The 27245-nt window shown below is 43.0% G+C and overlaps 1 protein-coding gene across 1 annotated transcript in view; it reads left to right on the top strand.

Moving 5' to 3' along the window:
* The window catches only part of LOC116522647 (collagen alpha-6(VI) chain-like), a 106930-nt gene that overhangs the window by 19802 nt on the left and 59883 nt on the right, over window positions 1-27245 (top strand). Inside the window, exons 9-17 of the mRNA XM_032237655.1 lie at window positions 6689-7249; window positions 8687-9039; window positions 10695-10773; window positions 12783-12928; window positions 13270-13362; window positions 24633-24686; window positions 24782-24853; window positions 24961-24987; window positions 25335-25379. Coding sequence (XP_032093546.1) covers window positions 6689-7249; window positions 8687-9039; window positions 10695-10773; window positions 12783-12928; window positions 13270-13362; window positions 24633-24686; window positions 24782-24853; window positions 24961-24987; window positions 25335-25379 — 1430 coding nt within the window. The remainder of the gene's footprint in view (window positions 1-6688; window positions 7250-8686; window positions 9040-10694; window positions 10774-12782; window positions 12929-13269; window positions 13363-24632; window positions 24687-24781; window positions 24854-24960; window positions 24988-25334; window positions 25380-27245) is intronic.

Below are 27245 nucleotides of genomic sequence, written 5' to 3' on the forward strand. Positions count from 1 at the left end.
CTTTCTAAGTATATGCCATCTCTTTTCATTGTGTTTACTATGTGTTCCTTATGCATTGATTTTACATCTCTTTTCAAGCCAATTATACCACCTGTTTCATATTTTGTAGTACGCTGTTTTCCTCTCTATCTCTTAGTTCCATTGTTAGTTTGTCCATTTTTCAGCTTGCTAGCACCTTTTTTATGATTTCTGCATTTGAGGGAATGATTTTTTGTTTCCAACTTTGGGCATATGAGATTCTGGTAGCAGTAATTATATGAAGCATTATATATTGGATATCCTTACTATTACTATTTTTTAATCCTAGAAGAAACAGCTCAGGATTCATGTCAATTTCTTGTTCTATTATTTCTTCTAACTATTTTTGAATTTTTGTTCAGAATTCTTTGGCTTTCTGACATGTCCACCACATATGGTAGAAGGTCCCCTGTTGGTGGTTACATTTCCAATTGGAGATCTATTTGGGAACATTTTGGTCAATCTTGTTGGGGGTAAATGCCACCTATAAAACATTTTGTAATGTTTTCCTTATGGATGCTGCCATTGTCAATTTGTAATTTTTTCCCCATAATTTTTCCACAGTGCTCCAATTCAATATTGTACCCGAAGTTTTTAGCCCAAATTATCAAAGTTTCATTCACGGTTTCCTCCTCCATTTTGAATTTTAAGAGACAATTGTATGTTTTTGTAATCATTTTTTCTTCTATTCCTGTTACTATTTTGTCCAATTCTTGTTGTTCATTTTGAAATCCGTACTGTTCTAAATCCTTTTTGTATCTTGTTTGAATTTGTAGATTTAGCCACCAGCCTAATTCAATTCCCTGTAATTTTAACTCCTGGTTTGTTTTAAGTTTTCCTTGCCCATCCAATAACTCCTTTTATGTCAATATCCTGTTCAAATCTATTACTTTGGGGTAGATAATCGCTTCCATGGTTGACATCCATCTGGGAATTTTTGTGTAGAAGTTTCTTTTGATTTTCATCCATATTTCTAATAAGAAATATGGCTCCTCTTACCTGATGTGTCTGGAAGTATTTATGGGCTTTACTCTTTCTCTCCCAGATAAAAGGCAAGCAAGCCCAGCTGTAAATTATGGCCCCCTATCATCGATATTTTTTTATTTTGGAATACTAGCCATTCTTTGAACCATGTTACCGCTGCTGCCTGATAGTAAAACTCCAATCTAGGAGGCCAAGTCCTCCTTTGATTCCAGAGTCCTGTAGCAATTTTAATTTGATCCTAGCTTTGTTCCCCAGCCAAATAAATTTTGAAATTATTTTATTAGTTCCACAAAAAAAAATTCCCTAATTTTACTGGTACAGTTTGGAATAGAAATATTTTTTTTGCGTAGGATATTCATTTTTATGATCACAATTCTTCCAATCAGCGATAATTGTAATTTAGCCCAATTTTCCAAGTTCTTTCGTATTTGTTGTAGTAATTTTGAATAATTGTCTTCTTTTATAGTAGAACATTCAGCCATTAGCCAGATTCCACATATTTTACCTTTTTAACTATTTGCATTTCCAATACTCTCTAATTCCTCATTTTGCCTTTGTAAGATTTTTAGTAATTATCTTAATTTTATTTTTATTTATTTTTACGCCTGCAACTTTACCGAATTCATCTACTTCCTGAATTAATATTTCCCTGTTTCAAGGGAGTCTTCTATTATAAAAACCATATCATCCGTAAATGCCAGCGTTTTGTATTCTTCCTTTTTAATTTTTAACCCTTTTATTTCCTCTTTTTCTCTAATCTGTGTTAATTAAACCTCCAATGAGAGGATAAACAGAAGAGGTGATAGTGGGCATCCTTATCTGACCCCTTTATTTATAGTGACTTTCTCTGTTAGATCTTCATTCACCATTATTTTAGTTGTGTGGTTTGAATATATTGCCTCAGTCATTCTAATAATTTTTTCTCCAAATCTCATAATAGCTAATTGTGTAATAAGAAATTGCCAATTTAAATTATCAAAAGCTTTTTGCCCATCTACCAATACTAATACTAATTGTTTCTCTGGTTGTGCTTCATAGTTCAGGTGAAACTCGAAAAATTAGAATATCATGCAAAAGTTCATTTATTTCAGTAATACAACTTAAAAGGTGAAACTAATGTATGAGATAAGACTCATTACATGCAAAGCAAGATAGTTGAAACCATGATTTGTCATGACTTGATTTGTTATTAGTTTCACCTTTTAAGTTGCATTACTGAAATAAATGAACTTTTGCACAATATTCTAATTTTTTGAGTTTCACCTGTATTCTAATACATTCATTATAATTCTTGTATTATTTCTCAATGTTCTTTTGGGTTGGAATCCATTTTGATCCAAATTTTATTTAATATTTTTAAGTCTTTCCGCAATAATCATCATAAATATTTTATAGTCAACATTTAGCAGCGAGATTGACCTATAGTTTTGGATCAATTATTTGTCTGTTTCTTCTTTTGGAATTAATGTTATAAATGCCTCAGTCCATGAGCTTGTTCTAATACTTCATTGTACAATTCTAACATGATTAATAAATTTTATATATATCTCCATGGAAATCCCATCTGGTCGTGGTGATTTACTATTTTCTTGTTTCTTTATTGCCTCCTTCATCTCTGTTAGAGTTATTTTCTCATTTAGCATTTCTCTTGCTCTTTCTGAAATACTTGGTAGGTTTCTCTCTTGCAAATAATTTTGGAGTCCTTTATCTGAGATGTTTTCCTGACTGCATAGAGTTTGAAAAAAGTTTTGGATTATATATTTTTTCTTCTTCTCTCTTATAGAACAATTTTCCATCTTTATTTTGTCTTCCATCTTATTTGTATGTTGGTTTTGGTCCTTTCCTTGTTCTTGTCTTGGTTTGTGTTCTTGTCCTGGCTCCTTCTCTCTGCTGTCATTCTGTTTCCCTTTGGTCCCTTATATCTTGCTCCATAAGTTTTTCCTCTGATGTCTATTCTCCCTGGCTCTTACTTTCTGCTTCCTCTCTACTATCTTGTTTGTCTTCTCCTATTATATAGTGATCATAAAACTCCTGTGCCTTTTCCAGTGAGTTAATACGAATTTTTTTTCCTGCCAGGTTATTAACATCCCCTCAGGGATAAGCCATCTAAACATCATTCTGTATTTGAGCAGTTGGGTCGATAGGAAATGGTAGTTTCTTCTCTGTTCCCTTATCCATTTTGGTATCTGCTTTAGTGTTATGATTTATTTTTCTTATAGACCAGAGGTTCTTCTCTTGTTTTGCTTAGACTTGGTCTCTTGTCTTTTTTCTTGTAAATCTTATATGTATCTCTCTTGGAAGTTTGTGTCTGTGTGCATAGTTTGTGTGGACCCTATACACTTCATTCAAGTCATTTTCTGCTTCCTGCTTGCTTCTTTGCAGAAGTTCAGCCAGGAGTTTGGCCATTAATTTTGGAAGATCTTCCTCCTTAGTTTCCAGTTCCTACTGAGGCTTGACTTTTGGAGGCCAATCCCCCACTGTAGGGAGGAGGAACCGATTAGGTGGTTCCACCCCAGGCACCTTATGACAACTCAGGGCTTTCAGACAGCACTTGGCGTTGTTCCTGATACTCTCATCCACAGTCCGGAGGAGACCTTGGTTGCTGCTTGGAACTCAGCAGCGTCGGAGGCTCTCAACCGGATTGCGGTTGAGAGCAATGAAGAGCATTCAGAGACTTCAGCTTGTCCAGAATGCAGCCGCGCAAGTGATTGTGGGTGCACTCCGGTACACCCACGTTACACCTATCCTCCGCGAGCTGCACTGGCTGCCCATTGGTCTCCGGATACGCTTCAAGGTGCTAGTTGTCACTTATAAAGCGCTTCATGGTATTGGACCTGGGTACTTGAGAGACCACCTGCTGCCAATTACCTCCACCAGACCTATTAGATCCCACAGGGTAGGCCTCCTCCGAATCCCATCTACCGGCCAATGCCGATTGGCTACTACCCGGAGGAGGGCCTTCTCTGTGGCTGCTCCGGCCCTCTGAAAGAAGCTCCCCATGGAGATTCGGACCCTCACCACCCTTCAGGCCTTCCGCAAAGCCCTTAAAACCTGGCTGTTCCAACAGGCCTGGGGTTGACGAGTTCCCGTCCCCGCTCGAACTGTGTGGTTGTTGATTGTTTTTAAATTATTTTGTAGTTGCTTGTTTGTTGTTTTTCCCCTTGTCTGTATTCCCTCCCTTGATTTGTGAGCCACCCTGAGTCCCTCCGGGAATAGGGCGGCATATAAATGCAATAAATCCAAATCCAAATCCAAAATCCAGTATATTTTGGAATCTAAGATAAAATATTGATTTCTCCATCTCTAAATTTATAATGGCCTATTCCATTTCTTTGTTTATCACCATCATTTTACTTTCTGTTTTATCTTTTCTGTTTGTTCCATTCTAGCTTCCACTATTTTTATTTTTTGTTCATTTTGTGTTATTTTTTCCTGCATTGCACCAATTTTATCATCTAGTTTGCATACCTCCCCCATATCACTCTTAAGTTCTTCATGATTTTTTTTCATTACTTCCTGCATCTTCATCATTGTCTCCTGAATTAATGTTAGGGTTGATTGCATGCTCTGTAGATTTATATTGGAGCCTGACTTCTCACCTCCTAACATGCTTTCCACTGAACATGGTCCTGATGGGGATGCTATTGTCACAGTTGTCTCCCCCCTATTTTGGTAACTGTGGTGGTTGTACTCGTCATTTTAATGTTTTTAAAAAAGTTTTTCCACAGTACCATATATCCCCATTTTCCCCCTTTATCTGTCTTTCTTTTTTGTCTCTACCTCACTTCCTCAAAATTCTTCTACCTACTTTACTATTATTATTGACCACAATATAGAACACCCTACATTATAATACAATCAATACCCTATTTATACAATTGATCAATACAATTAATAATCTAATAATAATTTAATGATGGTCTAACAGTTCTGACTACTAACATAAACACTGACACTAATATTAATCTAATTGTTATTTAATGATAAGAAATATAAAAGCTATAGATATTGCATTTACTATGAATAATACTTATAATATAATACTTATATCCAAAGTTTAAGACTTTAAGTCTTCATGTAGAAATATAAATATAAATAAATATATGTATTTTTTACTTAATTATTAAATTACATTATAAAATATCTAGGATATATAAATATACTATATAAATATGCTATATAAGTCTTTATAAGTTTGCTTTCACATACGTATATGTCCACTGGGTATTATCTATATATGAGAATATATATGTCAGAAAGTATAAAATATTAAAGGTGTTTAAGATATTCTATATAAAGTTCCAAGACTAGTTTTAAATGAACAGCTATACAGTAACTAATATCTATACAGGATTTTATATAATTGTATCAGGTTACTTAGATTGCACAGATTTCTGGAAACTTGGAAAGTTCTTTTTCCTTATTCTTACTGTTGCATCAGCTTCTCCTCCCTTAATGTCCAGGATGTTGCCTATTTAGGAAAGTCACTATCACAGTTCTCTCACTTCCCCTGCCAGATCAAATCCCCACAGTCTTCTTCTCAGGCAGAAGCTTCTTATAGTTGGTTCTTTCCTTTCCTTGCAATCCGCAAAGTTTAGTCCCAGTCTAATCACAATCTCAGCTTGTGTTCCTTCTGCCTGTGGTAATTCTCCAGCAAGCTCAAGCCATCAGTACGCTTCCCCATTCCTTCTCTGTATGTTAACTCTGTCTTCTCAAGGCTCTGCTCCCACTGCTAAAGTGCTGCTTTTTTCTGCCTTGGAGACTCACTCGCCCTCCAAGCTATAGGTTCACACTTCCTGGAAGTCACACCAGTACTTCATTCTAACTCCTCGAACTCCATTGATACTTTCAGCTGTTTCCCTCTTCTTGCTTCCTATCTATATTTAAAGGGGTGTCATGCCTCCGGATCCAGCCATAAAGGCCAGTCTCTCCCATGCCGGATTTGAGAGGTTTCTTCTACTATTGGGATTGGGGATTGCATCTCTACCTGTTATCCTCCAAGCTTCCGCTCTCTGTTGCTGGTCCCTCCTAGACCAAGCTCTTCCTTTGCAAGCCTCTGGGCATGGAAAATTGGGCAGAAAGAACAGAGCCTTGTTCTTCTGCTCTGTGCCGACATGACTCCACCCCAGAAGTCCGGGGCCTTAAACTTAAAGACTATTGAAATAAAGGAAATTCAAATGTTCCCATAATTATCAAAGGCATGTAACAGTTTGACATCTGCTTTATCCTATTGTCATATATTACTATACAATATGTTGATCTCATCTATATTTTACTTACTTGAAGATCAGGACAATAGGAAGCTTGCAAACTTTTCCTTCTTCTAAAAAAAGGGGGGAAATGAATCTTTGGCAATGAAAAATGTAGTCCTAATTCAGATAGATGAATTACATAGTTAGTTTCAAGTAAATGAAACACAAGAGGGACAGCTATATACTGATTATAAAACATAATAATATATGCTAGATAAACCTAAGAAAAAGCAAATGGAGCTGCCACAGCATGAATAAAATCCTGCAGGCTTACAGATTTTTAAGGTGATCCACTGGCTGGCCTCGTTTTTAAATAACAGACTTGTGCAAATTGGAATTCATATTCTCTCTAACCTGTTCTATGTGGTTCCCATTTCTCTTTTGGTGCAATACTAAAAAACTATATCATGTTTTTTATTGGATTCCTTTTGCAGAATGTGATATTGAAGCAGAACTTGTTATCCTAACTGATTCCAGAAGTATCCCTGACGAAGAACTGAAAGCTGTGAAGGATTTTGTGATAAATTTGCTTAAGTCAATTATAAATAAAGACAATATTATAGTTGGGATGGCCCAATTCAGAAATACACTTCAAGAAGTATTCCAGCTGGGTGCTTATCAAAATCTACCAGAATTATATAGTAAAATCACTAATATGTCACTGATTACAGGGGGCTCCACATTGATTGGACATGCCCTCAAAGAAGTCAAAACCTTTTTCAAAACCAGCAAACAAAGAGTAGCTCGAAATGTTAACCAAAAGTTGCTCATATTTACTGATGGAAGATCAGATGATGAGTTTTCTCAAGCAGCAAACGATCTGAGAGATGAAGGTGTGGAAATCCATGCAGTTGCAGTAGGAAATGTGATGGATTCAAAACTTCTGCAGATTACGAGTCTCCCAAGCAGAAAACATAAGGTTGATGATTACAGTGATCTAAAAACACTTGTAGATCGTGTAAAGAAGGAAATTTGTGAAGAGACTACTGAAGCAAGTAAGTTTCTTTCAGTTAAAATAAATGTTTGGTTACTTGCTTAATAATAGATTTTAGTTGCTAGTATTTGTTTCTTGTCAAATAACATCTCTTTTGTTATTTGGTTTGTTGGACAAAATCTAGAAATTTATTTGATTAAACATCTGCCTGCAAAAAGGACCTTGTCCTTTTCTAATTTTCTTTTCAAAACATTCTAGGCTGCAGAGTGAAAGAATGAATAAGGCAAAAAGATCTTGTTAAGCATAAGTAAACATTTCATTAAGCACCCATAAACATTTCTAATGTTTAATGTAATTAGGTAGATCAGATCATCTGTGGTTTTTTTTCAGTGTTTTAGTGAATCTATTATTTATACTCTAATCATTTTTCCTATTACGGTCAAGGTAATTATATTCCATTGTTTGATTCTGGCATGTGATTTGAGAATGCTTTAAAGCTAATAGATAGGGATAAATTTTAAAACCACCTTACTAAGTAAAAATAACCATGCCAGCATTAAACTAAAGTAAAATTCACAAACTATTGAGAAATTAGTTGTGAAATATAAATAAGGACAAAATTCTATTAAAAATATTTAAGTAAAAGTTGAGCATGGTTGCTTGGAAGCACTGAGCTTGGTTTTTTCTTGCAGATATTTCACTATTAAACTCAATAACATCATTAGCATTGGTAATGTTATCCAGTTTGGTAATGAAATATCTGCAAGAAAACAACCAATCTCAAAGAGTACCAAGAACCCCATAGTTCAATCCTGAAGTACAAATCTTCCCTTCTATCAGTTAGATATTTCAGAAAAGACTTCATTCCTCTGATATCAAATACAAGGAACTTTGTGGATTAGATTATAAAGTTTAGATAATTATTTCTTATTATTTCTTTAGATCTGTTTTTGACCATACTTATTAACCAAGTTCTACAAATCCACTGTTTTTAATTACTCTCAAAATGTACTTGTATGATTAACATATAATTATCAGCTGAATGTGTTTAACTATAACATTTATAGAGTGCTTATGAGTTGCATGAGTTGCTTATGTGACCATAGGGGTTACTTGCAATTTATACTACTATAACCTAATATTAATTTTATATGTATAGTCTAAGGAAAGGAGGGAGGGTCAGATGGTATCAAATGTTTCTGTTACAGTAGTGTACTGTAGCTCAATTCAAAGCATCGCATTTGGTTTACCTTTTTATACTGTTTCAATATAAAGATGGCCAAAATCTTTTAAGTCATGGTATGTTTAATGTAGCTACATGTAGCTGGCTATGTACAACCTGTCCACAGATACTTATCTAGATTACCCCTCAAGAAATGAGAAGAAATCAATTCTATTACAGTGTTAAATATTGTCACAATTTGTTTGAATTTAACTGCAAATATGGTTGACTTTTTTTTAATTTTCTGATGTTTTGCCTTTGTATTCATCTAAACAGCATGTTTTGTAGATATTATTATTGGATTTGATATATCATCTCAGAAGCCAGGAAACAATTTATTCAATAACCAACAACATTTGGAGATTCATCTTCCTGATATTGTAAAATACCTAACATCTTTAAGCAGCACAAGTTGCTCTAAGGGTAAAAAAGTACAATTCAGTGTGACTATTTCAGTAGAAAATACAAATGAACCTTTCTGGACACAATTCCATCATGTTCATGACCCAAATATAATAACAAAACTTAGAAACACTGTGGTCAACAGACCATCTCATCTCAACATCAACTTCTTGGATGCTATTTGGAATTTAGTTAAAAATGAGATTGACATAAAAAATCGAAACACGGTAATTTATTTTCATCTTAATAGTTTTTATTAAAATACTGCATTATATCAGATACCAATTTATTATTTAAATTGGTATAATTTAAGTTTCCTTAAATAATAATATTGCACTTCCTTAAAATTGCATTGCATGAATCAAAGTAGAGGAATTATAATCATTTTGATATATTGTATATTAAATTTTGTGTTTGGAATGATCCTTGAGCTAGTCATTTGCATTAAAACATTTTGAGAAAATTGGAACATTTATATAATAGCCTTTCATAATTTCAGTTTATGTTTTACAGGATGAATGAAATGATATAAATTTTTTGTTGTTTTCTGCAAAATTTACTATTGTGAAACAATGAAGAGTTAAACCGATATACTGTATATACTCGAGTATAAGCCTAGTTTTTCAGCCCACTTTTTGGGCTGAAAAAAGCCGCCTCGGCTTATACTCGAGTCAGTGAAAAATTTGCCCGAAATGGAGGAGAAAAAGGGGCGGGGCCATGCCGCTGGGTGACACTCGTGAATGGCCCAGTGCCCCTGTGAGTTTCCCCTCCCTCTGTGTCAGTTTGCCGCGCAGCGCGCACCGCACCATCCCCCCTCCTCACGTTCTAATGTAATGCAGGGCTGTCTTACGATTCCCCTTCCTCCCCCTCCTGCCACTCTGCAACGATGTCCCACCTCCTCCTTGTTATGGCAAGCAGCCACATAGCGATGTCCCACCTCCTCTGGTACAGTGATCCAATGATAGGAATCACTGTGCCGTGTGTCATAGGAGGCGGGACATCGCTCCCGCGGCTGCACGGGACATCATCATCACAGCGGGACATCAGCATCATGAGGTGAGTGAAGTATTTCATTGAATACACCGCTAGTTTACTGTTTTTCTTTGAAATAAATATTCAAAAACATTATTGGTATCTATTTTTATTTTTGAAATTTACCGGTAGCTGCTGCATTTCCCACCCTAGGCTTATACTCGAGTCAATAACTTTTCCAGTTTTTTGTGGTAAAATTAGGTGCCTCGGCTTATATTCGGGTCGGCCTATACTCGAGTATATACGGTATATTTCAAGGTTGAATCTGAGTCAGTTACTGGGACAATAGATCTAGTCTAATCTAATCTCTAGTCCTGGTGACCAACCCAGAGTTGATTTGCAACATTATTCTTTGACATGTATGTTTGCCTTCATTCATGAGAATATATATATATTTGTACCATCAATGTTAAAAATGCAAGAAACCCCCATTGGCTGAAAATATTATATGTCAATCAATTTTCTTGAACAATCCCTAAATTAAAGATTTTGCTCACATTTCATCTCCATTTTTAATTAATTCAAAGACTACTTATGGCTATTTCAAACAATATCTCTCTCTTTAAGATTATAAATGGCTTTATATACTCTCAACTGGTGCATTGGTTTGATAATAATTTCTTCTTATGTATTATGCTTTTTCTATTTCCAATATTTTATTTAAATAATTTTCAACAGAAGAAATGGATCTTCTTGTAATCTTTGTCAATGATGGTTTATTTAAGTGCATAATTTCTCTTTAAAGCTCATCATATTATTTGATGAATGAATCTGTATTATACTATATAGTTCTTGTTTTGGTTCCCTTGGTGTATGTCCCTATTTTAATCTCATTGTCCTTTTTTTTTAGGTTTTACTTATTTTCTCAGATGGCTTGGATGATAATATAATAGCACTTAGACAAAAATCTGAACAACTTAGAATACAAGGTAATCAGCAAATCAAATGTAATACTTTAGCTCAAACAGATGATTTACATTATTATTTTAAAAAGTCTTTTTTGTTGGAATTCATGGTTGCAAGTTCTCATCTGCCCTTCCTTGCTTAATCTAAAAATAACCTTATCTAGAAAATATTTTATTGAATAGAAATATTCAATTAAAAAGTTGAAAGAAGAAATAGTTTCACATTTAAAGGCAAGAGGTGAAGTGGTTATTTAGTAATTAAAAATGGAACAAATTCTAATAAAGGATTTTCATCTTATGAATAGCATTGCAAAATATCTTACTCTTGTACTATCTATTTATAAAAAATGTTACAATTTCAACACAATTTCTACCATATTAGAAGGATTCAACAACTGCAGTTATCCAGTCTGCGTCCATGTCATATCATATGCCATGTTTCCTTGAAAATAAGACCCAGTCTTATTTTCTTTTGGGCTTGAAAATAAGCACAGGCTTAATTTTTTGGGGGGGGAGGGGAAGGTCTTTTTTTTAAGTACAAGAGGTAGTAAGCATTGAGGGAGGTGATGCTACCATTGGCCCTGCCCTGTCTGTCCCACTGTCTGCTTGCCTGTGGCTGCAACGGGCCAAGCTCTCAGCATGCCTCGGCCTCCACCCACCCTGCCTGCTGACCCAGCTGCTGCTGGGACACTTCTTGCCTAAAGTGGGCACCATGCTAGCTACAAATGGTTGTCCATGCTGCTGCTAGCCTCATGAGGGCTCTTTGCCCTCCTGATGGCTGAGGCCTGCCGAGAGCTTGGCCCTGATTTAGGTGGTGGGCACACAGACAGTGGGATAGAAGGACATAGCCAGTGGTAACTGCCCAAACACTTTTTGCCCAGAGGGAGATGAAGCTTTGTCTGTTTGCAAATGAGATGCTTTGAAATAGAGCTAATTGCTCTGTTTCAAACCATCCCTTTGCAAGCACATGAAGCTTTGAGTCTCCATCATTTCTCTGTCTGGATGAAAAGTGTTTGTTCACCTATGGGGTGATTTGCTCCATTCCCAAACACCCCATAGGCAACTATTTTTTGCCTGGATAGAGAAATGATGGAGACTCAAAGCGGCATGTGCTTGCAAAGGGATGGTATGAAACAGAGTGATTAGCATCCCCTTTGCAAGCATACAAAGCTTCATCTCCCTCTGGGTGAAAAGTGCACAGCAGAGACAGGCGGAGGCAGAGGCGGTCCCAACATGTCACCCACTCCATCCCACCATCTCTCAGCTTGCCTGCAGCCATACCTAGCAGGCACTCATGGAGGACATCAGGACTACTTGCCTCCCCATCCCTCATGCCTCTACCTCCACCTGCTGCTGATGCCACCATTCAAACTTCATGCGAGCCTCCCATGAGTCAGGCAGTCATGCAGCATGTCCAGATTGCCTGTCTTCTCCCCCACCCTGCCTCTGCCTCCATGCTCAAACTTACAGAAATTTATACTGTGCCCAGGGGCCAGCAGGCTGCAATTGCTGCCGGACACCATTGAGCCACACGTGTTCACCACCTCTCGTGCTGGCCATGCCCATCCCCCATGCTTATTTTCAGGTAGGGCTTATATTAGGCCCAACCTAAAAAATCAGGCTAGTGCTTGTTTTCTGAGTGGGTCTTATTTTCAGGAAAACATGGGTAGATTTAAATGCATTCACTCCATTTATTATTATTCTTTTTAAACAAATATCCGCCTTGATATGAATTTTGGATGCAGGCATCCATGTGCTCCTAGACAATTTTCTATATATTTACCCTCTTTAAAGTTACAATTATGCACATCTAAAAAATTAGTCCCATTGCTATATCAACACACGGGAGAAAAGACAGAAAATTCTTATTCCAGATTATGAGTGGGCAAGTGTAGCTATCTGAATTATTCTGCTATCTTTATATTTGGTATAAGTGCCCAACTGTTCCCAGGAATATGTAAAAAGGAATAATTTATAATAACCAAAGAAGCAAATATTAAAAAGTTATTGATAATAATCACTGTTTCAAATAGGACTAGATGGACTAATAACAGTTGCTTTGGAAGGAGCCAAATATATTGATCAACTTCAGCATATTGAATTTGGAAAGGGATTTGGATATAACACTCAATTATTTATTGACACAGAAAATGTTGCTAAGAGGCTCTTTCAGTATGTGGTAAGTTCATAAGATAAAACCAATATATTAGATTTTGAGACTTAAAGGATCCTTTTTATGCCTGAGTAGCATAATATAATATAAGAGACATCCACACAAGAGAGCAAGGGAGAGCAATTGACAAAGGCAACTTTGCCTTTGCAAAACTGCAAATACTGCAACTTTTGAATGTGACATGAAATTGCCTACATGTATAGGTGAACGTTGCTTTTGTCATTTTGATAAAAGTCTGATACTGCAGACATCTCTAAGAATTAATATAAATGTGACAATAATAATACTCATATAATTATAACTAACCAAATTTTCTAAGGATAAAATAATAATTTCTTCTCTTCAAGGACCAAATTGCTGAGCGAAAATGCTGCTGCATATTTTGTAGGTGTGAGGGAGAAGAAGGACCCCGTGGAGAAAGACGAGAAAAGGGGCACAAGGTAAATATATTATGCATCATTTAATTCTGATCTCAGTGTCATAGAGACTTGAACTGAAAACTTTACTTCAATTAGAAATTTAAGATTGTAGAAAATTAATAGTCTAGGCAAAAATAAAAATAATAAAAAGAGTATAACAATAGGACTATTGTAATAGTACTACAGTTTTATTATTGGTTTTTAGTTTATAAACAATACATTTCTTCACATTTATTTCTTCATAAAAAAACAAATATACAAGAGTGTTAATGGTAATGTAAAAAAAATCAAGATTATGTCTGCAACTATGCAATCAAAGCCCCACACCTTTTCACATGTGGAGGCCATCTTCATTTTTTTACCATCCTGCTTGACTCTGTATCCACCCATGCTGTTCACAACCAGACAACTGAAACAAGGAGGGATGTGGGTAGGTTTGGTATGCAGAGGAAGCTTGGGAGGGAATTGTGGAATGCAAGAGCTGACTGACACCTGGCATCATCCTAGTGCCCAAGGTCAAAAGATGAGAAAGCCCCAAACTCCAGACTGTTTCCCAAAACAAATTGGCTGAAATTGATTGGTGGGCAATGTACAATGGGTGGCCCAGAGGAGGAAAGAGGATTTTATCTATGCAACTTTTTTGTGTGGAAACTCCAGACCTTGCGTTTTTTTCCTCTGTGCCCATGTGAACTTATCAGTAAAATTATACTCTTGGTAAAATAATGTCCCAGGAGTTCCTTTTGCTGCATATGCCAATGGGATGGTCGACATTTACTCCCTTTCAGACACCCCTGCAAATTAATTAAGAGAAGCCAGAGTTAATTTATACTACAGTTGTAACTGTATGTGAGAAAGACATTGAGAGACAACGAGATGCTGCCTTGGGAATAAATCAGATAAGAGAAAGAGTAATCTGCAACTGCATAGTTTGTGAACTGAGAGAATCAAAAGAGAACATCCCTAAATTCTCATGCTGTAAAAATGACTATGGAAGAATTATAGTTGAAGACTTGCAAGATTCTGTTGAAGCAGCTTTACAATAACATAGAATTAGCTCATCTTATCATGTTTCCTGTTTGGTCTACCTGATAAAGCTGATGTCAGACTACCTATACTTAAATTATATTATTATTGCTTCAAAATAAATAAACAAATAAATAAATATTATTATTTATTAAATTAGATTGTTTATTTCTAGGTTTGTTCCATAACTTTGTCTATAAATAATAGTTAAAGTTTCACATTACCTGGTGTATGGAACCATTTGTGAGATGATTCATAGAACAATGCAATACTTATCTGAAAATCAGTTACAGGCCTTGGTCTAGATGCTATTATTCATACAGTACAGTGGAAATTGCCAATAAAGGAACTATATGATACTAGAAATTCTTGATAATTAAGCAGGAATTTCTACCTACGGAAATGTCCTTTTTATGTTTTTCCACTTCAAAGATATCTGGAATTGGTCAGACCATACTGAAAAACATCTAGATGCAGACACTTGTTAAGTCTAACATGCATTTGTTTCTTTAAGTTAACAATAATAAATAAATGTCTCACGCCTTTAAGGCCATCCCATTTTTTATCCAAAAATACTCAAGAAACATTCAGATAAACCTTCAGATATAATAAAACAATTTCAACTGGAAAATTGTTGGAGAATTGGAAAATATGGTGCATCTCATGTTATTTCAAGAAATAGAGAAAATGAGGGATTGCAATGAAGTGATTTCTATAGTTGAGGAACTATAAAAGAAAAGATACCTGCTTCTCAGATATTTAACAATGGAGTTCTATAAATGGCAATGGCTTCATAACAGGCCCTTCAACATTTATTTTTTTGTGTGTCCTTGAGTGAGCACTGATTCCTGGCCACTGCCTGGGGAAGTCTCTGTAGTTTTCTTGGCAAAATTTCAGAAATGGTTTGCCCTTGCTTCTTTCTTATGGCTGCAAGGGAGTGACTTGCCCAACGCCACCCAGCTCATTTCATGCCGACAGCAGAATTAGAACTCATGGTCTCCCAGTTTCTAACTTGGTGCTATAATAGGGTGACCAGACGTCCCACATCTGGCGGGACAGGAACGCGTTTTCATAATTTTTCCCGCGTCCCAGGCCGTTCTCAAAATCCCCCACTTTATTTTGGCTCTTGCTGGCTCCCCTGCCCATCAGCTGCCGCTAGCTCGCTCGTTCCGTTCCCCCATCTATTCTATTCTACACTAAAAATCTAAGCCAGCCCAGCCTGCCGCTCACTGATTGGCCTGGACTCCAGCCAATCAGTGAGCTGGCTGGGATGGAAAACTTTAAGCACGCGGCATCCCAGCCAGCTCACTGATTGGCTGGAGTCCGCTTAAGCCTCCATTTCATTTCACCTTCGCTGTTCACTTTTGCTGCTTCACTGGTGAGTAACCGGTGGGAATCGGGAGGCTTTGCTGCTTCGGGTAGGCAGCGGCGGCCTTTAGCAAGGGAAGGCCTTCCCTAGGGAGTCTGGCTTTCCCCCCCCGCCCCGCCTCCTCCACTAGCCTTTGTCCCTCCACAGTAGGGTGGCTGGGGGGAGGAGATGGCCCTCCTCTCCTTCTCCCCCTTTCTGGAGTTGGGCGGGCAGGCCATCTCCTCCCCCCAGCCACCCTACTGTGGAGGGATAAAGGCTAGTGGAGGAGGTAGGGCGGGGGGGAAGCCAGACCGCAGCGGCTACTGCCTCCCTACCCTGAGAGAGAAACCTGGGAGAAGATGTGAGGGGGGGAAATTCGCATGGGGCGGGCTGTAAGAGGGAGGGAGGGAGTCTGGATTGCTGCAAAGCGAGTGAGTGGGCCGATGGCAGTGAGCGGGATCGCCATCCGGGAGCCGCCAGAAGCCTTCCCCCCTTTCCTTCCCTCAGCTGCGAAAAGGATGAGTGGGGGGCAAAGCCTGCGCTGGGAAGATGGCTGCCTGAGCTTTTCGCTCCGGCTGAGAAGAGCGTTCAAACTGTCCCGAATTGAACTCCCCCGCTGTTTACCAGACTTAAACAGTGAGGGGGCTAAGAGAGGAGCTTGAGCTGAGCCCAGGGTGGTAAACGAATTTGGAAAGCGTTACCCGGAGGCTTAGCCGAAGGCTCTAGAATGGACTTCAGTGCTCTGGTTTTTCAGCATTTTTGGCGTCCTCAGATGTTTGAGAACAACCTCGGCTTATTGGGCGTCTTTCCTCCCCCCCCTCGCATGGACGGCTAGCCCCAGGCGTGAAGCGAGTGGAACCGAATGGAATCGAGCTGAGTTTGGGTGTTCCCTGCTTTTTTAAGGTGGAGAGTGCTCGGGGCTTAAGGTGGAGAGTGCTCGGAGTGCTTGGCGTGTGTGAGGTGATATTGCTTTCAAACTGTTTGTGTTTAAAGGCGCTAAAGACTCCAAAGACGCTGAAGCCAGCATTGTGGAAATTATTGCGGCTCAGCTGACTGGGAGACCTTGCCGGAGGTGTCATCTGCTTACTGGGACTCTAAGACCAGCTGGGAGCATCGCGATTGATGTGAGCGGCGCCTGAAAGATCATTATAGCCCAGCTGCTGGGGGGGGGTCCCCTCCTTTGACTGCTACAACCATCGTGGCTACCTGAGAGCGCCGTGGCCATCAGGAATGCTGAAGCCTTTCCGTGTGAGCTGCTGAGAACTAAGCCTTTCCATGTGAGCTGCTGAGAACTGCTAGAACTATTGAGGCCACTTGCAAACATTGTGGCCGTTTGATAACGCTATTGTTTCTGGATGCTGTGGAGTTTGTGGGCTTTATCATCTTGCGAACCTTGTTGGGCCACCTGTGGTGAGAGGCGGGCAGTGACCCCCCGACCACCAGGGCCGAAGACACCTGCTGGAACCTGGAAGAACAGGCTGAAAACCGTCTGGCTGCCGTGGAAGCGGCTATCGGTGACTGCTGGGGGGGCCTGACCCCCCCCCCCCGGATTGCCTGACGCCTCCTCTGCTGTTTGTGCCACTGTAGGGTCAGGCTAGGGACAGGGTAGGGCTAGGTTAGACTTTAGGGTGGGTTAGTTTAAAATATAGTTAGGATAAGATTAGGATTAGGGCGAGGGAGGGGGTGGGGTCGCTAGCCTGATGGCCTACCGATGGGCTGCTTCCACGGGTAGTGCCATGGTACAGCCGGGAGTGGGGTTTCCCCCCCCTTTTACCATGGGGTTATCCCTGGCTCCCGGGTGTTCTTTGCCTGCGATGGGAGGGAGTGCTGCTGGCCGCCGTCTCCTGCGGCTGGCCCTACAACTTTCGCCGTTACTCTTTATTACCCGCAGCCCACTTGACTTCCAGGCCTGCCTGGTTTCGCTCTGGACTATTGTGAACTACTATTCTATGCCCCACTATCCTTGGACTTTGGATATCTGTTCTTCGGGAGGCTTGGACATTATCCCCCGGCCTCCTTGGACTATACAATTGGCTGGACTGCGCAGGCTCATAATCATAATCTTAATTTTTATATATTGGTAAATTTTTATTCAAGTTTTATATTTTATGTGTATGGGGAGTGCATGGTATGACTGTGACTGACTGAATGTCCCACTTTTATTATTATATTGCTGTTTCTGTTTTAACTTGTATTGTGGGGGAGTGATTGGCTGTATGTATGGATTTGTCTGGCGGGCCGGGAGTTTAGCCGGGACCTCTGCACTGAGTGCTTTGGCAGAAGTGCTAGGGGGACCCGGGCCTGGTTCCGGCCCTTGGTTGTGTGTGTCAAAGGGCCTGCCAATGAATCCGGCAGCTGGGGGAGAGGGTGAAGGGACCACAGATGCGAGAGTGGGCCGGAACATAGGGGTCATAATGGGGAGGGGCAGATATGGCGGGAACTTCAGGGCAAGCCATTACCGGGGAAGGAGGGTTCCCTATATTAGAGGGATCCCCCCTTCCAGCCCTGTGAGTTCCACTCCAAGGCCAGATGGCATGAGTAGTCAGGACCCTGGTCTCGGGTTGCTGTTGCTAAATGCCAGATCTGTGGTTCATAAAGCTCCCCTCGTCCAGGACCTAATTATAGACGAGGGGGCAGATCTGGCATGTATTACTGAAACCTGGCTGGGCCCGGAGGGAGGAGTCCCCCTCACAGAAATGTGCCCAGAGGGTTTTCAGGTGCTTCATCAACCGCGGCCCCAGGGAAGGGGCGGAGGAGTGGCCATTGTTATCCGAGAGTCTTTAGTTCCTCGTAGGATCCCTGCTCCAGAGCTTGTCGGGTGTGAGTCCTTGCTGGTGAAGATGGACCTTGCGGGTCAAGTGGGCTTGTTGTTGACGTACCTGCCTCCCAACAGCGTGACAACAGCCCTCCCCTTGCTCCTCAAGTCAGTAGCCGAGCTAGCAGTTGAGTTCCCCAGACTTATGATACCGGGGGACTTCAACTTGCCTTCGCTCGGCGAACACTCTGATGGAGCCCAGGAGTTCATGGCTTCCATGACAGCCATGGACTTGACCCAAGTAATCCAGGGTCCGACTCACTCAGCGGGTCACACACTCGACCTCGTATTTCTCTCGGAGCAGTGGAGTTGTGATCTTGGTTTGAGGGGTAGTGAGATCTTGCCCCTGTCATGGTCAGACCACTTCCTACTGAGGCTTGACTTTCGGAGACCAATCTCCCGCTGTAGGGAGGAGGAACCGATTAGGTGGTTCCACCCCAGGCGTCTTATGGATCCTCAGGGTTTCCAGATGGCGCTTGGCGTTATGCCTGATACTCTCGCCCACAGTCCGGTGGAGACCTTAGTTGCTACTTGGAACTCGGTAGCGTCTGAGGCTCTCCACCGGATTGTGCCTTTACGGCCGATCCGCAGCAGTGGATCCAGGAGGGCCCCTTGGTTCACCGAGGACCTCCGGGAGATGAAGCGCCAAAAGAGACGCCTAGAGTGCCACTGGAGGGCCAGTAAATCTGAGTCAGACTGAGCACTTTTGAAAACCTGCATCGGAGCATATCTATCGGCAATACGGACAGCTAAGAACAATCACATTGCCGCTCTGATAGCGTCCGCTGAGTCATGCCCTGCCGCCTTGTTTAGGGTGACCCGCTCCCTCCTAAATACGAGGGTTGCAGATAACCCCTTACAAGGTAGAGCAGAGGAATATGTCCAGTTCCTCGCGGACAAAGTTGCTCGGCTTCGGATGGACCTGGACTCCAATTGCGCAGAGCCAGCCGGGGTACCGGGGGAAGGTCTTGAACAACATCTCTGGACTGACTTTCAACCTGTTGCTCCTGATGAAGTGGACAAGGCCATCGGAATGGTGAGTACTGCCACTTGTGCACTGGACCCGTGTCCCTCCTGGCTGGTCGCGAACAGCAAGGAGGTGACGCGGAGCTGGATCCAGGCGATGGTGAGTGCTTCTCTTTGGGAGGGCTTCTTCCCACTGGCACTGAAGTGAGACCCCTCCTGAAGAAGCCATCGTTGGACCCAGCTAGTTTGAATAACTACCGGCCAGTCTCCAACCTCCCTTTCATTGGGAAGGTTGTTGATTTGTAGATTTTTGTAGATTTATTGAACATTTATAGGCCGCCCTTTTCCCTGAGGGGACTCAGGCCGGCTTACAACAATGGGGGAAGGGAGTGCAAAACAAGACATAAAAGAAAAAAACGTGAATAAAAAAATTGACTATAAAACACAACATTCACTCAACATTCGGGCGGGGTGAGAGTAAATCCTATCCCCAGGCCTGACGGGATAGCCAGATCTTGAGGGCTGTGCGGAAGGCCTGGACTGTGGTGAGGGTACGGATCTCCACGGGGAGGTTGTTCCATAGCGTCGGAGCTGCAACTGAGAAGGCTCTCCTCCGCGTAGTCGCCAGTCGGCACTGACTGGTGGATGGAATTCGGAGGAGGCCTTCCCTGTGCGATCTGATGGGACGCAGGGAGGTAATTGGCAGAAGGCGGTCTCTCAGATAGCCAGATCCACTACCATGGAGCACTTTATAGGTGGTAAGTAGGACCTTGAAGTGCACCCGACGATCAACAGGTAGCCAGCGCAGCTCACGGAGGATCGGTGTGATGTGGGCGAACCGTGGTGCGCCCATGATCACTCGCGCGGCCGCGTTCTGGACTAGCTGCAGATGCCGGATGCTCTTCAAGGGCAGCCCCATGTAGAGCACATTGCAGTATTCCAGCCTAGAGATCACAAGGGCTCGAGTGACTGTTGTGAGGGCCTCCCGGTTCAGGTAGGGCCACAACTGGCGCACCAGGCGAACCTGGGCAAATGCCCCCCTGGTCACAGCTGACAAATGGTGGTCAAAACTCAGCTGTGGGTCCAGGAGGACTCCCAAGTTGCGGACCCTGTCTGAGGGGTATAAATTTTGCCCCCCCAGCCTGATTGATGGAACGTTAGCCGAATTTTTTGTTGAGAAAGTGGTAGCCTCTCAACTCCGACGGTCCTTGGAGGAAGCCGATTATCTGGACGCCTTTCAGTCGGGATTCAGGCCTGGCTACAGCACGGAAACCGCTTTGGTCGCACTGACCGATGATCTCTGGAGAGCCAGGGATGGAGGTCATTCCTCCATCCTAGTGCTCCTTGACCTCTCAGTGGCCTTCGATACCATCAACCATGGTATCCTTCTGCGACGGTTACGAGAGGTGGGAGTGGGCGGCACCGTTCTTTGGTGGTTCTCCTCCTACCTCTCGGACAGGTCGCAGTCGGTGTTAGTTGGGGGAGAGAGGTCGACCCCTAGGCCCCTGAAATATGGGGTTGCTCAGGGTTCGGTCCTATCCCCCCTTCTGTTCAATATCTACATGAAGCCACTGGGTGAGATCATTCAACGGCACGGGATAAAATACCATCAATATGCAGACGATACTCAGTTGTATCTGTCCGCCCCGTGCCAACTCAGTGAAGCGGTTGACATGATGTGCCAGTGCCTGGAGGCTGTCAGGGTCTGGATGGGAGTTAACAAGCTTGTACTCAATCCAGACAAGACCGAGTGGCTGTTGTGTTTCCCTCCCAAGAATTTGGCCAGTATTCCATCACTCAGGCTGGGGGGTGAAAATTTACGCCCCTCAGACAGGGCATGCAACTTGGGAGTCCTCCTGGACCCACAGCTGACCTTAGAACATCACCTGTCGGCTGTGACCAGGGGGGCATTTGCCCAGGTTTGCCTGGTGCACCAGTTGCGCCCCTACCTGAACCGGGAGGCACTCGCGACAGTCACCCACGCCCTCGTGACCTCAAGACTGGACTACTGCAATGCGCTCTACATGGGGCAGCCTTTGAAGAGTATTTGGAGACTACAACTCATCCAGAATGCAGCCGCGCGAGTGATTGTGGGTGCACCTCGGTACACCCACGTTACACCTATCCTCCGCGAGCTGCACTGGCTACCGATCGGTCTCCGGATACGCTTCAAAGTGCTAGTCGTAACTTATAAAGCCCTTCATGGTATTGGACCTGGGTACTTGAGAGACTGCCTGCTGCCAATTACCTCCCAAAGACCCGTTAGATCGCACAGGGTCAGCCTCCTCCGGGTTCCGTCTACCAGCCAATGCCATCTGGCTACCACCCGGGGGAGGGCCTTCTCTGTAGCAGCTCCGGCCCTTTGGAATGAACTCCCCGCGGAGACTCGGACCCTCACCTCTCTCCAGGCCTTCCGGAAAGCCGTCAAAACCTGGCTGTGCCGACAGGCCTGGGGTTGATGAGTTCCCCTCCCCTCTCGACTTGTATGGCTGTATGACTCTTGTGTATTTTAATTATTTGCATTGTGTTTGTATCCCCTTTTCCCCCTTTCAAGTTGTTCGCCGCCCTGAGTCCCTCCCGGAGAAGGGCAGCATACAAATAAACTAAATCTAAATCTAAATCTAAAGCCGCAGAGGATCTGGGCCAAGACGGGCCGCACTGAGGTGGGGAGATGGATAAGGTGGAGCTCCGAACCGTGAGTTTCCTTCTGCGGCCTCCGCCTCCACACCACCCAACAATAGCAGGCCCCAAGTCGGGCCGTGTCGCGGGAGGATGCACCAAAGGTACTGGGAAGGGGCGGCCTTCGTGTTGTAGGTTAGTTCAGGATCGGTCCCCAGCCCCACCGCTTTTAGGGACTGGAGGAGCGGGCAGTGGTGGGGACAAAATTGAAGAGCGCTGGTGGAGAGCCTGAGGAAGGGGTTACTTGGGGGGGGGCTTAAAAGGAGACGGCCGGGTGGGAAGAGGGCAAGCGCTTTGGAAAATCTCTGAAAACGGAGTGCTAGCTGGGGGAGCTGCCGCTGCAGCAGCAGCAGGAGCCCTTCAAGGGAGCCCCTGAGCTGCGAGGGGAGGGAGAGATGCCCCAACGTGGGAGCCGTGTAGTTTGAAAGAGAAGTAGCAGCTGCGCGTTTCCAAAAAGCTCTCCCGGAGCCGGCAAGGGACGTGTGGACCGAGGAGCGTCGGGCGCGTGTAGGATTTGCTGGAGAGGAGGACTTGGTGCTGGGTAGGCTAGGAAGGGCTGTAGAGAGCTTTGCAGGGCGGGGGGAGGGAGCGGCGGGGAAATACAGTCTTCGGGGTGGGGAGAATAAGCAGTTAGTCTCTCAACGGGTCACCCCGAAACTGGGTTTGGGGCTGTGAAGTTCCGCTGTTGGGACACGATGCATCTGTAGCGGAGGAGTGGGATCCTGAGGGAGGCTGTTGCAGAAGGGCGAAATCTGAGATTTCTTCGCTTCTGCGGCAGTATAACGTTTGTTCTTTAGAGGAAGGTGGGGAGAGACCACTACAGTTGCATTTCTTTCCTTGCTGGGGATTTAGAAGTCTTATGCTCACTTTTATTCCCGGGGAAAAAAAAAAACCCGAGCCTCCGCCGTTGTCCAACCCTTGCGTTTCCTGGCAAGAAATCCATCCCCATTATGACGAGGTACGCCGGCTGTCGATTGGTTAAGGCATCCTCGGCATCCCCCGCGTGATCTCCGGGCCCCCAGCTTCCCCATCTCCTCTCCTATGGGGAGACATGCATCATAATGTTGTAAGCCGCCCGGAGTTACCTGTGTGTGAGGTGGGCTGCCCTATGCATTTGCGTGTGTGCTCTGGAGAGAGAGTGAAAAAGAGAGGGAGAAATAGTTATATTAATTAGATAGATCAGTGTTTCTCCACCTTGGAGACTTGAAAGTGTGTGGACTTCAACTCCCAGAAAGGGAGTTGGGAGAAAGGGAGAAAGGAGGAGAGAATGAAAGGAAGATGGGGGAAAGAAGAAAGAGGTAAGGAGAGGAGGATGGAAAGGAGAGAAAGAGGAGGAGAGAGGGTAGAAAGGGGAAGAGGAAGAGCAGGAGTAGGAAAAAGGTACAGGAAGAAGGAAGGGGAAGGAGAGGAGGAAGGAGGAAAGTAGAGAAGGGAGGGAGGAAGAAAGGAAAGGGAAAGGAAAGGAAGATGGAAGGGAGAGGAAAGGAAGGAGAGAGGGTAGGAAGGGAAAGAGGAAGAGTAGGAGTAAAGGAGAGGTAAGGGAAGAAGGAAGGGGAAGGAGAGGAGGAAGGAAGAAAGTAGAGAAGGGAGGAAGGGAGAATAGAAAGGGAAAATAAGATGGTGTTATAACAGGAGGAAGGGATGGTAAACAAAGCAACCCAAACTGTATATTATAACCTATTAAGTGAAATAATAAATGTATAAGAATGATAAATGTTAAAACACATATAACCAAACGACATGCTATATGTGATGATGGGTTTTTTTCTTTTTCTTTTTTTTATTGTTGTGGGTATGTGTTGTCTATGTAACAAAAAAAATAAAAAAATATTTTTTAAAAAAAGGTGGAGAAACACTGAGATAGATGATAATGAGATGAGGGAGGGAGAGGGAGAAAGAGAGAGAGAGAGACCATAACTAGATAGACAGATAGGCAGGCAGATAGACGGATGGATAGAGAGAAAGAGAGAGAGATAGGTAGGCAGGCAGATAGATGGATGGAGAAAGAGAGGGGGAAAGAGGGAGAGGGATACCATAACTAGATAGGCAGGCAGATAGACAGACAGACAGATGGATGGATAGAGAGAGAGAGGATGTGTATAATTAAGGTGGCCAGATGTCCCTAGCGAGGCCGCGGGCTGGCAGTAACTGCCGTGGCCTAGCTCCCTCCCCCCCAAGTCAATGGTGTCCCTCTTTATCAATCTGAAAATCTGGTCACCTTATGCTATAACCACTATATTAAACTGGTTCTCTCAATGTTCTTCAGATCTGTAAAAGTTTAAATCAATTATTCATAGAAAACAAAAGTCCATCATATTAAGTGTTAACGGTAATGCTAGCAGGTTCTCTTCATCACACCATATTTGCCATTAGCATATCCTGTTAGCTATTTTGAAATAAATATTTTCACTTGAATGTATCTGTTATTTCAATATTTGCAATTTTAATTTATATTTTCAGGGTACAACTGGTTTTATGGGACATCCAGGATATCCAGGAAATGATGGAGACCCGGTAAATTGTATAATCTTTGAATCAATCCCTTAATGTTTGGGGTAAGTGCATATATTTGATTATGGCCTTACATAATATTTGATTTTCTGTTTCAGGGTCCCAGGGGAATCCTTGGAATTAAAGGAAAGCAAGGTGATATAGGAGAATGTGGTACTAGGGGACAAAAAGTAAGAATTTACCCATCATTTCTTTTTGATCTTTTGTTTTGTTTTGCTTTTAACGTATGTGCATTACATTAGTTTTATGTTTTAATACATAACTTTAAATCTTTCAGGGTCAACGAGGATTGCACGGAAAAAGGGTATAGTAAGAAAATATTTAATGTGTGAAAAATTTTAATTACTGCAGTTTATTTAACATTAATTTCTAGTCTAAAGCATTAGATCTCTCTGATTCATAAGATAGACAGGCTTGGGTTCAAAAAGAAAAAAATGAAATTGTAGCAAGCACAATATAAAAAATTTCATAGTATGTTAGGAAATGAAATTCAGGTCAAAGTGATGGGAAAAAAGCAAATATAATAAATGATAGTCTTTTCCTAGTTTTGAACATCTACTGAAACTATATATTTAACTTCTATGGGTATTATTATGTTGGATAATGAATAAGTGAAAACTGAGCTGATACTAACTGATTTTATTCTCTCAGGGAGAGGATGGGGTTGATGGATTTGATGGAATTCATGGGGATGAGGTAAATAAAAGTTACTTATTATTTTGTTATGTGCCAGGGGTGTATATGTGTACATATATGCATGTCAGTGTGCATCTTCACCCAGTGATACATAGTATATACATGCATAAACATCAGGGGCGGGTTTCAGCGGCTACACACCGGTACAGGCAAACCGGTTGGTGAAATTTAGCATGCCTTCCTGTACCTGATCTTCCAGAGGTCCCGTACCAGAACACTCCCTCCCCTGGCCTCCCCTCCCCCCACTCGCTTGCCCCACCTTTCCACACCATGTTTGCCCCACCCACCCACTTCCTTTGCCCATCCAGCCGAGTCTCCGAGTCTACAGATGGCTGGGGAGGTGGAGGGGAATGCTGCCCTTCTGCCTGTCCCCTCCAGAAGCAACCAGGCAGGCCCTAGAATGGTCAATAGCCCACATGCCCCTGCCATATGACCACCCTGGGGGTGCTGCACCTACACGGCCATGGCTGCAGCTGCCAACAGGAAGCGAAGGAGAGGCTGTCCAGCAAAGTGTTCCAAGGTCAGTGGGTTGGTGTGGAGGTTGTGCGGGACTGGAGACAGCAGGGAGGCAGGACATCAAGGCCACACTGGGTGCCTGCAATGGGACACAGCAGCTCTTGGGTGGCTGGCCCTGGGTTGGTTAGCAGCTCACATACCACCACCATGCCTTCAGGAAAGCCATTAAAACCTGGCTATTCCAGCAGGCCTGGGGCTGTTGACCTCATTGCTGAGGTCCAGCCCCGATCAGAACGAATGCACGTGTGGTGATTTTAAATCTGTCTTTTCTTATTATTATCTTTTCTTCTTTCTTTTTGTAAGCCATCCGGAGTCCTTCGGGATTGGGCGGCCTATAAATTATATTAATAAATAAAATAAATAAATAAATGTGACGCTCTAAGGTTGCAGCCAGAAAGGATCACTAGGAGAATGCCAACTGCAGCCGGGAGTGGGGAGATTGTGTGGGGTGGTGGGGAGATTGTGTGGGGCTGGACTGGAGGCAGCAGGAAAACAGGGGTCGAGGCTACACTCCCATACCAGTGAAAAAATAATATCCTGCCATCCTGGAACTGTGCCTCGAGGTAAGAGAAGCAGGTCTTGGGAGAGACCTTCCCTCCCCCTTCAGAGAGCCCATGTGGGGAGAGAGGAGGCGGCCTGGTTTGAACATAGGCAGACAGGAGGCAGTGCCTCCTTCGCTTGTTTGGGCAGGCAGAGAAAGAAAGGAAAAATGCGATAGCCAAGGGCGAAGGTGTTCCCCTTCACCCTTGGTGGCGTGGGTGCTTTATCACATACCTTTCTTTCTCCACCTGCCCAAATGGGCAAAGGAGGCACTGGCATCCAGTTCCAAACCACCCACTTATCCACATTCAAACCAGCCCACCCCCTCCTCTCTCCGGGCATGGGCTCTCTGAAGGTGAAAAAAAGGTTCTTTCCAAAGACCGGCTTCTTTCTTTCCCTCCTGTGGCTGGCAAAACAGGCATTTTCACAGAGGCAGCTGTAGCACAATCCTGGGCAGTTAGTTCTGGCTCTCTCTTCTCCAAGCATGTCCCATTGCTTACATGTTCTGGCATGGCAGCGATGGCAAGAGGCAGGTGCCAGCGAAGCTCTCAATAATGGCGGCCGCACCAGATTCAGCAAAACGACTCAAACAGTTTGGGGCTGGCCACCGGCACCTCCTTCACTTGTTCAGGCAGGTGGAGAAAGATTGCATGTGATAAAGCACCCCCGCCACCAAGGGCAAGGGGAGCACCTTCGCCCTTGACTATTGCATGCCTCCTTTCTTTCTCCACCCACCCAAATGAGCAAAGAAGGCAGACCACTAAACCACCCACTCCCCTGCATTCAAACCAGCCTCCCTCCTCTCTTTCA

Source organism: Thamnophis elegans, chromosome Z (assembly GCF_009769535.1).
Source record: "Thamnophis elegans isolate rThaEle1 chromosome Z, rThaEle1.pri, whole genome shotgun sequence".
Classification (NCBI taxonomy): Eukaryota; Metazoa; Chordata; class Lepidosauria; order Squamata; family Colubridae; genus Thamnophis; species Thamnophis elegans.